Raw genomic sequence first — 15027 nt, 5'->3', positions numbered from 1 at the left:
CAGACAAACAGACTGTCATTTTATTGTCTCGCAATAAGAGAAAGAGAGAGAGAGATATGGATTCCCAAACCAAATACCACAGAAAAGCCAGCATTGGCCGAGGAGAGCACGGGATCTGCGATCCATTCTCTCAAAATCGGAAACGCGCCAAAAGCGTCGAAGGTTGCCGGAGAGTTTTCTTCAATGTCAAGGCACAAAACAGACGAGCATGGTACAGCAATAAAACGCAATAAAATATAACACACTAATGTGGTAAATCGCAAGGAATGCAACTAGGGAGTGAACTCAAACCATCAGCGACTGTGACGACAGTGTGAATGGTGTATATACGATATATGGTTTGGCGGGGTGAACACACAAACTGGTGCTGTAGGTGGTGTTCATTCAAGCAATCTCATTCAAATTTTCAATCCAACTTTTGAGAAAGTATAGGCTTACTTGGCGTTATTGTTGACCGACTGTACCACTGCATGTCCGGGCATCGAAAATACCCACACCACTCGAGACCAGCCGTACATTAATCTCATGTACCAATACAGCACCATTGCGGAATATATTATGCGGATAGCAAAGAAAATTTTGAGTGCAAAGTAGTTTGAGGGAACCGTCAACTGTTCACTGTCGGTTGAACATAAACGGAATAAGGGTGGCAAAAAGTTACGATAGTGTTTTCCGTAAGGAGGCAGACAGAAGAGTGGCAACATTAACTATCTCTAGACCACCGAATTCAATATACGGCACACGTGATTTGATCACTCAACATTAAGGCCTCTCTAAAATATTCGAATGTACCCTTGACACAATAAAGAAGTTGCATTGCAGGGCCCCTATCTCCGCGCTGATTACAGTGACAACACCCTTGATAATTTTATATGACGAAAGTTACAGGCGGGGCACGCCGGTTGCGGCTAAGTTGAGAGGGTTGGAAAAATTCTGCGTATCGAACACTTTATTTTGTAGCGAATCGTAGTTTCGCAGTAGGCATAGAATAACAAATGAAGCGACTTCTAACATAATAAACAAACTCAGTGAATTATAGCTTTTAATAGAACACCAGAAAAACGTAAGCTCCATAATATATTCCTTCGACAAACAGCGACTTCTCTGGAACACGTACGGTTGGCATGGGACACGTTGGCAAAAAATAGGGACAGAAATCGGGCGGGAATCTCAATGTTTTCTTGGAAAACGATTGAATAGCAGAATCTACCTATTTACAGACTGCTCTATGTAGCGGCTTCGTCGACACGTGCGGGCCGTAATTTCAATGTAGATTTGAAACTATCTGATCGTGAACTAACCTACGGATAGATACACAACACGCGACTGCGGTTTTGAGCGATCAGATACGCATAGAAATCAGTATTGTCGTGAAAATTTTTCCTCCATTTTTGACTTTTACGGGTAATTTTTTGTACTTGCAGTGCCATGACCAGATTATAATGAGTATTTTCGGGATCACTGCCACAGTAAGGACTGGTTTTAATAAATTGCGAACTCAAGTCGCAAGCTATATGATTATCATATTTGTTTACGGAGCTACGATAAATTGCTAGCCGACTCTGTTTGCTCAGCCGTAAAGTCACGTGTTCCGCATCTATCCATAGGTTAGTTATGCATGACACGATTTTCAACATGAACTGCAACGCAATGTCCAAACCAAACCCTCCGCGATATGGAAACAAAACTGTTTAAAATCTTGTACGAGACCGCTGAATGCGTGAAATTCGTCACGATGCGTATTTGTTTTGCGACCGCTCTCGATAAGTCCAAAAAAAGCGATTGCGGCCAGTCTGCAATATCCTTGTGACCGCCGTCGCAGGTAAGCGCAGGAATAGTTTTGCAAAGCGTTCTGTACGAGCGAAAAAATAAATATTAAATAATGCGCCGTCGTCCGAGACACTATGCGCAAACACAGAGATTTTCGAGTTTTTTTTTGTAAGAGATTGAATCTTTAAGCTTCTTTGCGTTGCCATGGAAACGCACGTCAGCGTCATAGTCTCTGTGAAATCCCATTGTCACAAGCAATCACTTTTATTACGAACAATTTTGGTGTAAGGGGGTCAAGACCCCAGGAAACGCGCGTCCTTTTCAACTTGAGATTTTTTTCCAGGAAATCCCAAATTCACCGATAACCGCACACCTTAAAATCATGCGGATTATTCGAATTACGAGTCCGATCCGAGTCTCATATTACGTTCCGTTGTCGAGGCACGCACCGACCAACGCCTCACCCGTACCTTCTTGCTTAAATAGACATCCGTCGTAAAAGAGAAAAAATAGGGAAAAAATAAAATACGCTTTCATAGTCGTTCCGGCACTACGTGGACGGGGAGTTCGTCATGCGCGTGCGAAGCTGGCAGAGCACCGTATTGTAGTAGAGGAACACGTGCCGCAGGCTCGAATGAAACGTCAGAGATATGTTGGAGAGCGCGTCGATATTGCGGAAAAAGTCTGCAAGAGAAGAGCTGGATAAGCCCCCATCACACGTTCTCTCGTAATTACGAACATAGTTAAACTCAATTCTGTAAATCGGGGCGCCAATACCAAAAGCAAGAAAGCGAGTGACAATAAAGTGCTTGGATAAATATCAAGTCAAATAGATCTGCCACGAAATATTCTACTTTATGGTCACATACCAAGATCTACGCCAATGTAACGGAACTGATATTTAGTCGTCGACATACCAAACTTCAGGTTCCGGCTAATCAAATGTTTGGTTGGCCTTGCAACTTCACAATATGTCACCTGTTGATATTATACGTAATTTCGAGAATTACCTCGCGGCCACTCAAAACCTTTTCGTGGGTTGGCCGCCCCTGCTGTACTAGAAGTATTCCAAAATCATTACCACTTGGGTAAGATGTGAAAGTAGCCTAATCCTACATGACTACCCCGGAAAAAGTGCGAGTTCTTCGTTGCAAAAACAATAGCGCAAAACAAAAGGCTCACTACTGGATACGAAACATGCGATGGTGTATACTTACCGATAGTGATCCGATTACGGATGTACTCGAACAGAAGCAGAAGTAACAACGTAAATTTCGACACTAGCTTGAGTAGAAGCCGAGATTCTCAAGTCCAAAAAGAAGTATTTCCCACCTGACTGGTCCGGGAGCATTCGCTCGGCCTTGTCCCACTTTTCGTGCGCTTGCAACAGATTGCACATGGTCGCGTGATGTTGCCGGTATATGTCGGTGGTCTTTTGCGGTAGGCTGCTCTGAGAAGTCGGCGTCATTCTGCCAGCCTGCGCAAAATCATACGGAAGATAGGTAAGGCGTTACCACACGCGAATATCTCAGGCCATTCATGCTCGGAGTTGGCTGGTAAAGAAGTGCGGATGCTTCTAGGTTTTAGTATACTCAAGAAGGTTTTGCCAACTTCCACAACCAAGTTGCTTTTAGCTTTTAGGTTATTTTCATCAATCTTATATCATATCAAAAAACGGATCCACCAACCTGAGTAGAACTGGACACCTGTTCCGTGTTGCTGTTAGCGGGACTTCGGCCGCGTTGAGTAAAAGGAGACGGCACAGCGGGCGACATTGGGCTGAGCACGTTAGGGGCGACGTTGCTGTTTCTCCAAGGCGAATGCGTTTGCGCCGACTTCATAGACTGCAAGAGAAATCGACGGCATAGTGTTTTCGCAAAATCTCACCCACAAACTCGCACTATCTCAAATAATCTACACCGAAATTTATATTTGATGCTGCACGGCCTGTTATCTGATACCAGTGAATTCGGCACGTTGAATTTGGCACTTGGCGGCCCCTAATCATAACCGTAATACACTAATACCGTGGTTCCCAACGTGGGCGATTTTGAGAAACAGGGGTGCGAAACTAACGAAAGCGGAGATTGGGGGGGGGGCAAAAGCATAAGGTGGGGGCGATAGCGTTAGAACGGCTATATTTAAGTAATCGGCTCGAAATGCACTTGAAAAAACGAGTATTTTTGGATCTTGCTAGAAAGTTGACCAAAAAATGGTTAACACACACTGTTTTCATGTAAAGACGGGTCTTGCGCGAGTCATGTCGAAAAAAACGACCTTTTTTTAGTCAGTTCACCAGCGATCTGAGTTTAGTTGTACAGTTGTATAAAATTTCCCGTTTCGATGTCCTCTTTTTCAGTTTCGAAAATATAGGCGGGGGGGGGGTCGATGAGAGCCAAATTCATAAAGTGCCGTATACCATCACAATTCATGCTGATAGGCAGTGAAACATTCATTTATGTCTATTGGTCTCTTGAAGGAAGGTGCAGAACTTCAGTAATATACAATGTTGTCAGCCGAAAATATTTGGGTTCATTTCAATACCTACGGATATATTATTCAATAATAATAATAGTTACAACATTTCTAATGCCTAACCATGTGATCACTGTTTTCAGACGAGCCTTAGAGCTCGCCAGCCTAAACATGTCGGACTCATTTACCATTGGCGAGACTTTAACAGCAATTATCTGATAAGTGTCACAAATCCATTATTATCTTGAGCACGATAAATAGCGTGTATGGAGTAATTTAAATCCGACACGTCAATTACCAGTCCATCGGTTGAAGGCCAACATCATTACACGCCTTCCAGATATCGCCAATAGATTTTGCCATTTTAAAAGGCACTCCAACAGCACAATTATCTAATTATCTGGAATCTTGGCAATGTGTAAACGTGGCGTGTCATGCAAGGTACAAAATTATCTTCCGACACGTAAATGCAGGTAATAGCAGACGGCATGCGACGGCACTCACATCAAAGTGTTTGGTTAAGATTTCAGCGTTTTTGACAGCGGTGTCCTTCTTCAGATGGAAAATGCGGAAGTATAAAAATGATTGGCATCTCAGGCTGAAGAAGAAATAGCAAATCGCGGTGAAAACACGCTCAAAATGGTGGAATTCAAAATTACGTACCACGATATTATTATTTGCCTAAACGTAACCGATTCCTGTTCGGCGTGGGGACGCATACTCAGCACGTAATCGAGAAATGGCAACGTTTGCTGATACATATTCGCAGGGCAGAGGGAATGTTGACTGGAAGTCTCGGTTCGGTCTGAAAACGAACACCCGTTTACAGACATGATAAAGTTTACACAAGTAAAGTGAGTCAACAAAAAGCAAGTTTGTAATGACTCGACTCGAGTCCAACTGGAGTCACGATTTTCTGATGACTCGACTTGAGTCAATCTGTGTATTGACTCGACTGGGACTCAACTCATTGCGCACGACTCGAACCAAGTCATACAACTCGAGACTTCAGACGGCCAAGACCGAAATTTCATTGTAATGTCGAAAAATAGTGAAGTAACCACACTATTGGGAATTAGTCTATTGGTGCTGGTACTTGAAAATGCGACCAGAAACTGCTAAAAGTGAGGAAAATTAGTATATTATAAATGCGAACCATTCGATGTCACAGAACAGAGTTCTATATTTATAGTCGGTAAACCCAGAAGCACCCTTGCAGGCATAATGCACATGCAATAAATAAAAGTACTCTCTGAGAATGGCAATAATTATCTACTGTAACACATTATCATATAAGGAGTAGAATAATGGCAAAATCAGATGATCACTGAATTAATCTAATTAAAATTAATTAAAAAATAACCTATTTTGCATTATGCACCATATTATATTTTTAACCATGTTGCTGTCAAATATCAATAATAAAACTAAGTTTCGTGCATTCTAGTTGGAAACAGCTTTCAAATGACACCTTGCTTGTGAATTTTGGTTCAAATAGAATTGCACCAGATGAATTGAAAAATATCGTTATGCATCACCGATTTTAACATGTGCCAATTTTGAAATTGCGATTTGAACCTTGACCCAATACTGCGGAGCGGGGAAATTCGTGGTAAGTGAAGAACATGTACTAACAATTATTGCTAAATAACATTTAAACCTTTTCTCTACGTAACCTCTGAGCTATATCAGTTACAATCATACACAGGTTTTGTGTTGCTAAATTTCATGGTTGAGTAATCACAAAATCATCATTTTTCAAACTGCAATAACTCGAGAGCCGTTCAACGAAATTGTCCGAAATAAATTTCGTTGTACTCAGAACTAGATACTTTAGTTGTATATAAATTTAGAGAAAAATCTGAGAGGGTGTGGAGACGGATTTAAAAAATATTTGCATGTTGAGAGGGAATTACTTTAAAGTGGATTTAACAAGACTTATCTAGAAGCTGAGAAGTCAACACAATGACTTGGACTCGAGTCATAACACCATGACTCGGACTTGACTCGAGTCAAAACTACAAAAGTGAGACTGACTTGTGACTCGGAGCCTTGTGACTTGGTTACAACCCTGACAAAAAAGTCTTCCAGGCCTAGTTTTGCCTGAAAAAACTGAAAACCTACAACAAGATGTGGAAAAAGCCCAGGGTAGTAACCGAGTCACAAGTCAATTGACTTCCATAGTTTCAACTCGAGTCAAGTCATTTTCAATTCACCACCGAGTCGCGTGTCAAGTCCGAGTTCAAGTCGTAGTGTTTGCTGTTCTTATCGAGTTCAAACTAGCTTCAACTCACTTCTGTGAAGCTCTGAAATCAGAGCCACTTATGTAAGTAGCGGATGTAGGCAAAACCATTGCTCACCACCTCTAATTACAAGCAGAAACCGTTTCATCATTCCGACAAATTCACCTTCGGGATTCTCGTTTTCCATGACGTAACCGCTCATGATGAAGAACAAGGACGCCTCAAAGTACGCCAAAGCACGACTTAGAGCTTCACCAGGCCTGGTGCGTCTGGTACGCGGGTCCACCATGTTGTCGCCTTCGTGCTTCATCTTCTTGCCTTTCCGCATGTAATAATCGGAAGTCTCGATTCTGCGAGCGGTCAAAGCTTGAAAACACGACCGTGACGTAAAAATCGCGAGGCTACGTTACCTGTCCTGCTCGCCGGGCAGGCTTGAATCTGGCAGCACTACGGGCGCGGGCTGCCTCTGTTACAAAAACAGGGAATGATTGAAAGACTACAGAGTAGGACTGTAGCGTTGGTTTAAGCGTTATTGACAAGCAATTTTCACAATACGCCAGAAGTCGGTGAAATTCCATCGATCTCAACACAAACAAGGTACAGCCTGGTGATCATGTGGAATCAGAGTTTCGTTAGAGAGTCATAATACACATACTGGCTAGAGTTATAGTTTGCGAAAATGTTCTAATTCAGACTCAAACTACATCACAAACTACACATACTAAATCTTTCTGTAAACACGTTTTTTCATAAATTCTGGTATCAATAACGAATAAAAATGTAATATAAGTATAATTTTCTGAGTAGATTCCCATGAATATTGAAATTAAAATCGGATTTCTGTGAAGAAAATATCTTCAACGCGACAAACGATGAACCGCAATATGTTCGCCATTTTGCCCTCTTCTTGCGCATCATTCATATCAAGCTGTTTGCCAGACAAGAACATCACAAAAATATCTATTCAACTCACATTCGAAGAATTCGGACTGTCCTGCTTTGCGCGGCTGTCCGACGCGTTTCCTTGGCTATGAGAACGAATACAAATGTAACTTTTACGAGGAAAGTTGCAAAATTCAAATCCTACCTGCTAGCACTCGCCGAGTTCCTCAGCTCTTCACTCGGAGATTTATGGCTTGGCTAAAACAATCGAGAGCTTTAATTACCTAATCCAACCAAATATGCAATATCGTTCGCTACGCATCACCACCTGCGGATTATCGGCTGATTAGAATGTAGTGACAAATTTTTTAGTGAATTCACCTTACTAAACCTTCCAATTGAGTGTATGAAGAGCATTTGAACATTGCAAAATGTTATGAGCAATAGTTTGGGTACGTCTCAAACAGGCGACTCCTGACAACAGCAATGCATTAGTATTAGATTAGTAATATTAGTATTAGATTGAGTGCTTTTCAAGCAAGTGATTCCTAACAACAGCAATGTCACATCAGGAAATCCACCAATCTGTCAATGTGACTCAGTCACGAAGCAGCAGCACGGATACTCTTGTTTGCTCAGGGGATATTCGACACTTCTCCGTTGGAACAGTCTCAAATATCACAACATATCGACTTCTTCGGAAAAAACTTCACGGGCCGTAGGTTTTCTACAAACGGATTTCACGGGCCGCGGAATTCACCAACGCCAATCCCTCGCACATCAGCGATAGCCGATTGTTGACAAGTGACAAAATTCACGTTGCAGTTTGTTAAGTGTAACAACAACGGAACAACAAGTCTTGGGCCAGATATTGATTGGTAAACGGAGCTCGGCTATTACATGACACATTATAGCTGTCAAAGTGCTTGCGTGGGACGCGTACGTAAACGCGTTATCGGCGCGCTGTTTGGACACGGCAAACATTACAAGAAAAAATAACGTCCAAGAGCCTACGAAGGTGGTGATTGGCATTACGAGCCAAATATATATTACTAGAAGCTACATTGATTTAGACATTTGGAGTGTATTTCACAGCATCATATCGTCATACAGACATCATAGTCTACTTTGAACTTGGTGTAAATCCCATTGCTGCTAGTGTTGTAGTAACCCTAACCGTAGCCTACGACTCTATAAAGACCTGCTACATATAAAATTTGAGAAGAATCGCACACAAAATTCCTTGAATTTCGAGTGCACAATATAGCGACATTTAGCAGAGTGGCTAGCAAACAGCAAAGTTTTAGTTCCTTCAGAAGAAACTAAACAATGAACACCATGTTAGTCACGCCCTGCAGAAACTGCAATAGAATCACGCACTATCTGTACCGGTAACACCAAAGAGGTAACAGCAAATATTCTCAGTAAGTTCAAATTTTCAATAACAGCTTTCGAGTAGCTGAAACTTGTTGTGATTACATTTCGGGTTAATTTTGATGCTTGAAGGTTCACCACGACGCAAAATATGTTTTCACGGGTCCTCAAACTCAAAAAGGTTGAGAACCACTGGCCTAAATTAATCCCAAACCCCAAATTAGACTTGCGTGAACAGGACAATCACTTGAAAGTAGTATTGCCGAGTTTTGAATTTGCACACGCGATAACGTGTTCGCGATTCTACTCAAACGCAGGCAACAGCAGCACGCAAGCACAAAAACTCACCTGTCTCCAATTCTGTTCGTCCCCGCGGTTCTTCTGACCTGAAGCGTGTTTCGGATCGCTGGCGAGTTTATTTTTGCCCCCGCCCTTCCAATCGGACGGCTGCGCGACGGCGACCTATTGGCGGTGGCGTTCAAAGTAATGATTGTAAATCAAGTAAAAAAGTTAATATTCTATGCCTGGTTTTGTCGAAAAACGGAAAAATTGTTAAGTGGAAGCATAAGTAGTCGAAAACCACTCACCTCTACGTCTTTAGCCCTTCGGAATGGCTGTTCCGTCTCGCTACCGACAGACACAAGCGGCCTCTTCTCAGACGTTCGCTTGCCGTCCGGCCGTGCTGGCTTGGGCGGCGCACCCCGGCCCTCCCTTCGTCCCAGGTTGACTGCGTCCGCCCGAATTTTCACCAACAGCTGCGAGTACATGCTCGTGCGATCTGGCCCCGGTTTCACAGTGATATCGGCGGGGGTGTGGTTAGGACGACGCGTTTCAGCGGCCACGGCTTTACGTTTGACCGGGTCGGACTGAGTCTTTTTGCTGGCGGGGCTCTCTTCACGCTTCACCGGCGCGACGGGCTCTGTGACGTCACTATCTTCGGAATCGGTGTCATCGGAGTTATCACTTGACGAACTGCCGGAACTGCTGCTGGACGAATCGGACTGGAGCCGCGACCGTCTGTGTGGCCCTGGCCGGTCTGGGCGGCCCTCACGGTCGCGATTTGATGGTGTCACAACATTTTGCGAACGCTGAGCTTCCTTGGACGACGACGGGTCTTGATAAGACGGAGTCGGGTCATTTTCGTAAAAGTTCGGAGTCCGTGTCAAACTCCGCTGATTCGAGTTCGAATCGGCAGGTGCTGGAAACGCAATGAGGACTCGTGAAAAACATAAAAAGCCACAATTAAGAGAGAGGATCTATATTTGCTAAACGCGCAAATCAATAATGTGCGTAAATGCTATCGGGTGGAATGTGATATACAGATATGCAAGGCAGGCTAAAGACCAGGGTTGTAACCAAGTCACAAGTCGATTTTACTTCTATAGTTTTGCCTCGAGTAAATTCAAGTCATTTTTCACTTCACTACCTAGTCAAGTCTGAGTCCAAGTCATGGACCCACGGTTTGAGTCCCAGTCACAACGTTGAGACTCGAAGTCCGAGTCCAAGTCATAGAGTTCTCGCAAAGTAACTCGCATAAAAGCACCCTTCTTTGAACCGCTGGTGGACATCAATTGATGTGGCGTCAAACATTTTTTTTCAAATCAAACGCTTTTATTTAGCGAGTGTGCCTATAATTATGGTTCTTGGTTCCAATGTGCAGTTTAACACTGTTGTCTTGAAACGCGGAAAGCGTCAATCACAAATCATATGTATCGCTTACTTCCGACGCCGGAAAAGAATTATACTCAACTTCTTATGTCAACTTCAAATCGAATACAACGCATTCGTCTGCAACTTTACGCTTGAAGATTGGTTTGAATATGTCGTTACGGTTGAACTTTACAAAAGAACACATATTGTGAACAAATCTAATTTGAAGTACGAAGATCATTCACGGACATGGACATTAATGTCTGGCTTTGACTCGCGACGCAGAACAGCTACCAGTAGATTTTTTATCTACAATGCAAACTATGAAATTTCCATTGTAACATATCCGAACACACAGCATGACAGCAACCATATAATTTTTTTAATATGGGGCTATTACTCTGGCGATCTTCAATTAAAACTACAATATCTGTACTTTCTTTTGAAGATGTATATTTTATGCTATCGCATCGATATTTTTTATACTATTGCTCGAGGCTTTTACGGTCCCCATAAATTTGTTGCGGGCCACATTTTGCTTACCTTAGATTATAGAGAAATCATTCCATGAGTTACATATTTTACACCATCTTAACGCTTCCCGAATTAATAAAACGAAGCCAACAAACAGACCAGCACGAATCTACATTACGCAATAAGATCACAAAGTAATTCACTACGAAATCCCACCCACACAGAGAAGGCAGTAGAAAAATGGAACGACATCTACAATCCATCAAACCAAGCTGTCTAACACACGGCGAACATGCACCGCTGAGCTAGAATCAACAAAACGCTCACGAACATCAATACTGAACGGCTGGGGAATAGGAAGCGATACTTTGCGTCACATTGATCGGAATTACATCGTACGACAGCCCGGCCGAATGCCAACAACTGTTTGAGCGTACTTGCCGGGAATCGAACAGTTTCTTATGTTTGAGTCTGACATTTATTTACCCAATCATACCGCACATGGCACTGTTTACCCTGAACTGATTCCGCAAAACCAACTCAGACAGACCAGGGAAATATGTAATTACAACAGCGATCCCGGCGACAAACGTGACCTGAAACCCGGTCAAATTTCCGCCTGCTTTACAGTTAATCGTCGCGACAAAGCTAAAGAAAACACAAACGACCTCATAAAGGTTCTTTCGGTAAACGTTAAAAAGCATCTTCGACCGCATTGACATATGATTAAGTCCGCAAACACGGTCTAGAGAACCGCCGACGATTTTACAATGGCAATTGCGAAAAGGTTCACCCAAACAGTAAACAAAAGACGGAACATTTCGTATCTCACAGTTACCGATACGGTTGCCACTTGCCAATGAATTTGGCATGTTGAATTCGGTACTTCGTGAATTTGGTAATGTATTAACTATGATTATCATGCTATTCATCATGACAATGTCGTATGAGAGAGGTTCCACCAAAATACATAAATACAAAGTGAAATATAATTCAATGTGGAATGGATCGGGACGTCATAAGTCAGCTACAGCCAGAAAGGAGGCTTGATGCATTATGAAACTCAAGAACAACAAAATTAACACATTCGTTGTGCAGCAAAATCAGAAGAAAATGGAAGTGAGAACATCAAAAATGGACGTCTAAGCACTGGATAACAAGTTACGCTAGTGACTTTACGATGAATTCACGTACGCTCCTCCAAGATGGTCATGGTACATTCGATTGACCAGAAAGGTTTATCCTTAATATGGGATGAAATGGAGTTTCATATCACAGGGCCTTGAAACTTAATTGTTTTTGGCTGTTCTCGTGGTGAAAATAGGTTCACAGCTGAGCCTCGGGCATGGTCTGAATGGAATGCACGAATACTGTATAAATTAGAAAATGACTGTTTCCACGAATGAGCGTGAATTGTAATATACGACGCTTGGTCAATTGGGCACTCCATACTTCGTATGTATTAATGTATTCTTCAGGTTCGTGGTCAGGGCTAGGGGCTGGTAGCGCAGGTAACGAACGTGACACATAACGAGACATAACCAACCTGAAGGTTTCGATCTTGGGGTGGAGCAGGTTCGGCCAGACGACGGTTTTTGGCGAGTTTTCGTAGATTGAATGTGAGGAATTTTGGGATGTCGCGAGTCGGCCGCATCGTTCGATTTACGTTTGGTCCCGCTGAATACAAACGCACGCAAGGTCACCGATGGAGTCGGAGTTTCGTTAAATTTTCTCTCGGCGGAGTCGGAGCCAGAGAAATATTGTAACATATTTTCGAGTTGGAGTTCGCAAAATACATACTGGCGGCTGGAGTAGGAGTTTGTAGTTTTGTTAAAATTCAAACTACTTGAAATCCAACCAAGTGTTGTGAAATCTTGCTAAAAAGTGTCGTTACAGACTTCAGTTACAGGAGTCGTCAAGTTTTTTGTGTAGGCAGACCTTCACAAACTTCATGTCTTTCCGCCAGTAAAACATTTTTGAAATTCAAAAAATAGCTTTTGACTCGCTTGGTAATATCATCGAATAATATATCCATATTGAAATAAATCTGAATATGTTCGGCTGACTCTTGTCATGGGTAATCGTCAGCAAACAGTAAAATTGAAAAGAACATCGCATCATCAAATATGACATCACAGGCATGAAAATTTGAGTAGTCGAGTCGAACAGATGGCGTAACCTCAATGCACTTTATTGCACTATTGCCATACAATTGCTCAATTTGAAGAGCTTCTTGGAGGTACAGAACTTCAATATACAAGTGAATAGTATAGTCATATTGAAATGAACCCGAATATTTTCAGCTGATACTCGTCAGGGATAATCATCAGCCCCTAGTAGTAAAGAACTTGAAAGAACATTGTATATCAAAAATCGTATCACAAAATATGACGTCACCAGCATGAAATTGAACGTTCTCTTATTCAAAATATCACGCTGGTGACTTCATATTTTGTGATACGATTGTTGATATGCAATGTTGTTTCCAATTCTTCACAGAGGATTACCCCTTGACGAGTGTCAGCCGAAAATATTCGGGTTCATTTGAACATGAAAATACTATTCAATTGTGAATTGCTCAATTGTATACTGAAATTATGTCCCTCCAAGAGTCGCTTGGCAACATCAGTAAATAAAAAATGTAATTAACGTATTCCTACTCTCCGCAGATTTACAGGAATGTTGGAGTTGAAGTTGCTGTGTTCAAAGTTTCATGAGTCGTTGGTGAAGTAAACCGACTCAACAGCCTTGAAAGTCACAAGTGACTGTTTCTGATGCCAAAAATATCAATCGAACACGATTTTCCGATCCCGTCATGCAATACTTCACAGAAAGATTATACCCCACAAATAAAAAATTCACGGCGCGACCAGATCAGCGAACAGAGCAGAATTCACCTTGGCTGATGACCATTTCCGGCGTCCACACGCTCCATCAAATTCCCAAGCAACCACGCTTTGCTGCTGTCGCCAGTGTCATCGTCGAACTCGTAGCTATTCTGAGACAGCCTGCGACAACCATTGATATTTAGAGTGCTGGTGTTATCAAAAAAGGCTGCGCATTTCTGATCCTAAAAAGTCTCGGAAGGGTTTTACAGAGCAAGACATACGATGCAGCACAGTTCCACAGTAAGAATCTTTTGAGTAACGGAAATATACAGCTTCTCGTCAAGAATTATACATTATCACGCAAAATAGTTTTAACGCCTATTTCCACTGTTACAGTCTCGAAACCTCGGTAAGCTGTTGTTCACCATCGAAAAACATGTTGCATTAAGCTACTCAATATTCTGTCAAGTACTGATTGACCTGCACAATGATCCCAAAGCGCTACGAAATAGTCATGGTTTAGAAGTACAAATGTATATGCATATAACTGATGTCATTCTCTTTGTAGCAGCAAAAGCTATGCATATTTGAAACTTTCAAGTCATTATCACGTTTATGACGTCGTAACAGGTACTCGACTAAGAATCGAATCATCTACTAGACTAGATACTACATTTTATCAAGCCCTGGTCACGACACGTCAACAACAAACGCTAGACGTTCTGAAAAGCTTACAATAAGGATCTTGTCAGAAGCCTATTAAGCCGAAGAGAATAAAGAAACATTCAACTCTTGTGTAAGGGCACAGACAAACTGTATACCAGCAGTTTAATAATGTTCATTTCATTATTTATAAGGTAAGCCCAATTATCCGAACTTCCACTATTCAAACTGGGCTCGATTAGGATTGTCTATCGTCACAATTAGGCTTTCCTATTTTATAACATTATTGTGGATAAAGCCAATCAAAGGTGTTACAGGTTCAGATTTACACAGCAATCACACATCATAATCCAATTTGAATACGTACAACCATTTCGGCAACATCTAAGATTCAATTTGCGATACCATACAATGGAACACAGAATGCATACTAAGCATAAGGTGTTTTGCAAGGTGCACTAATTCTTAAGGCCACTTCACAACGCCACGGAAATGAACTTATTATCAGCTTTGAGACATGTTACGTGGTTCAGAGTCCACGTTTTAATACAATGAGCCTATTTCCATTCGAGAATACTTTATATGTATAGAAATTAAGAAAATCAATTACCCTCTGCCATCGTCGGTTTGTTCACCTGTAATAACGGATGGAATTTTCTGAAAGGCCA

At 42.0% G+C, this 15027-nt stretch overlaps 1 protein-coding gene across 1 annotated transcript in view; it reads right to left on the bottom strand.

Moving 5' to 3' along the window:
* The window catches only part of LOC145457785 (uncharacterized), a 33577-nt gene continuing 18550 nt past the window's right edge, over positions 1–15027 (bottom strand). The window contains exons 10-23 of the mRNA XM_080336065.1: positions 14970–14994; positions 13766–13876; positions 12415–12545; positions 9332–9942; positions 9093–9206; positions 7576–7628; positions 7462–7516; positions 6899–6954; positions 6654–6838; positions 4909–5050; positions 4750–4843; positions 3459–3614; positions 3103–3247; positions 1–2454 (exon numbers count right to left, since the gene is read on the bottom strand). Coding sequence (XP_080192191.1) covers positions 2321–2454; positions 3103–3247; positions 3459–3614; positions 4750–4843; positions 4909–5050; positions 6654–6838; positions 6899–6954; positions 7462–7516; positions 7576–7628; positions 9093–9206; positions 9332–9942; positions 12415–12545; positions 13766–13876; positions 14970–14994 — 2012 coding nt within the window. The 3' untranslated portion in view covers positions 1–2320. The remainder of the gene's footprint in view (positions 2455–3102; positions 3248–3458; positions 3615–4749; positions 4844–4908; positions 5051–6653; positions 6839–6898; positions 6955–7461; positions 7517–7575; positions 7629–9092; positions 9207–9331; positions 9943–12414; positions 12546–13765; positions 13877–14969; positions 14995–15027) is intronic.

Source organism: Botryllus schlosseri, chromosome 15, assembly GCF_051294905.1.
Source record: "Botryllus schlosseri isolate E-star chromosome 15, Bs_hap1, whole genome shotgun sequence".
In the NCBI taxonomy this organism is placed as follows: domain Eukaryota; kingdom Metazoa; phylum Chordata; class Ascidiacea; order Stolidobranchia; family Styelidae; genus Botryllus; species Botryllus schlosseri.
The sequence above is the reverse complement of the archived record's forward strand: the minus strand, read 5'-3'. Positions and strand labels throughout refer to the sequence as shown.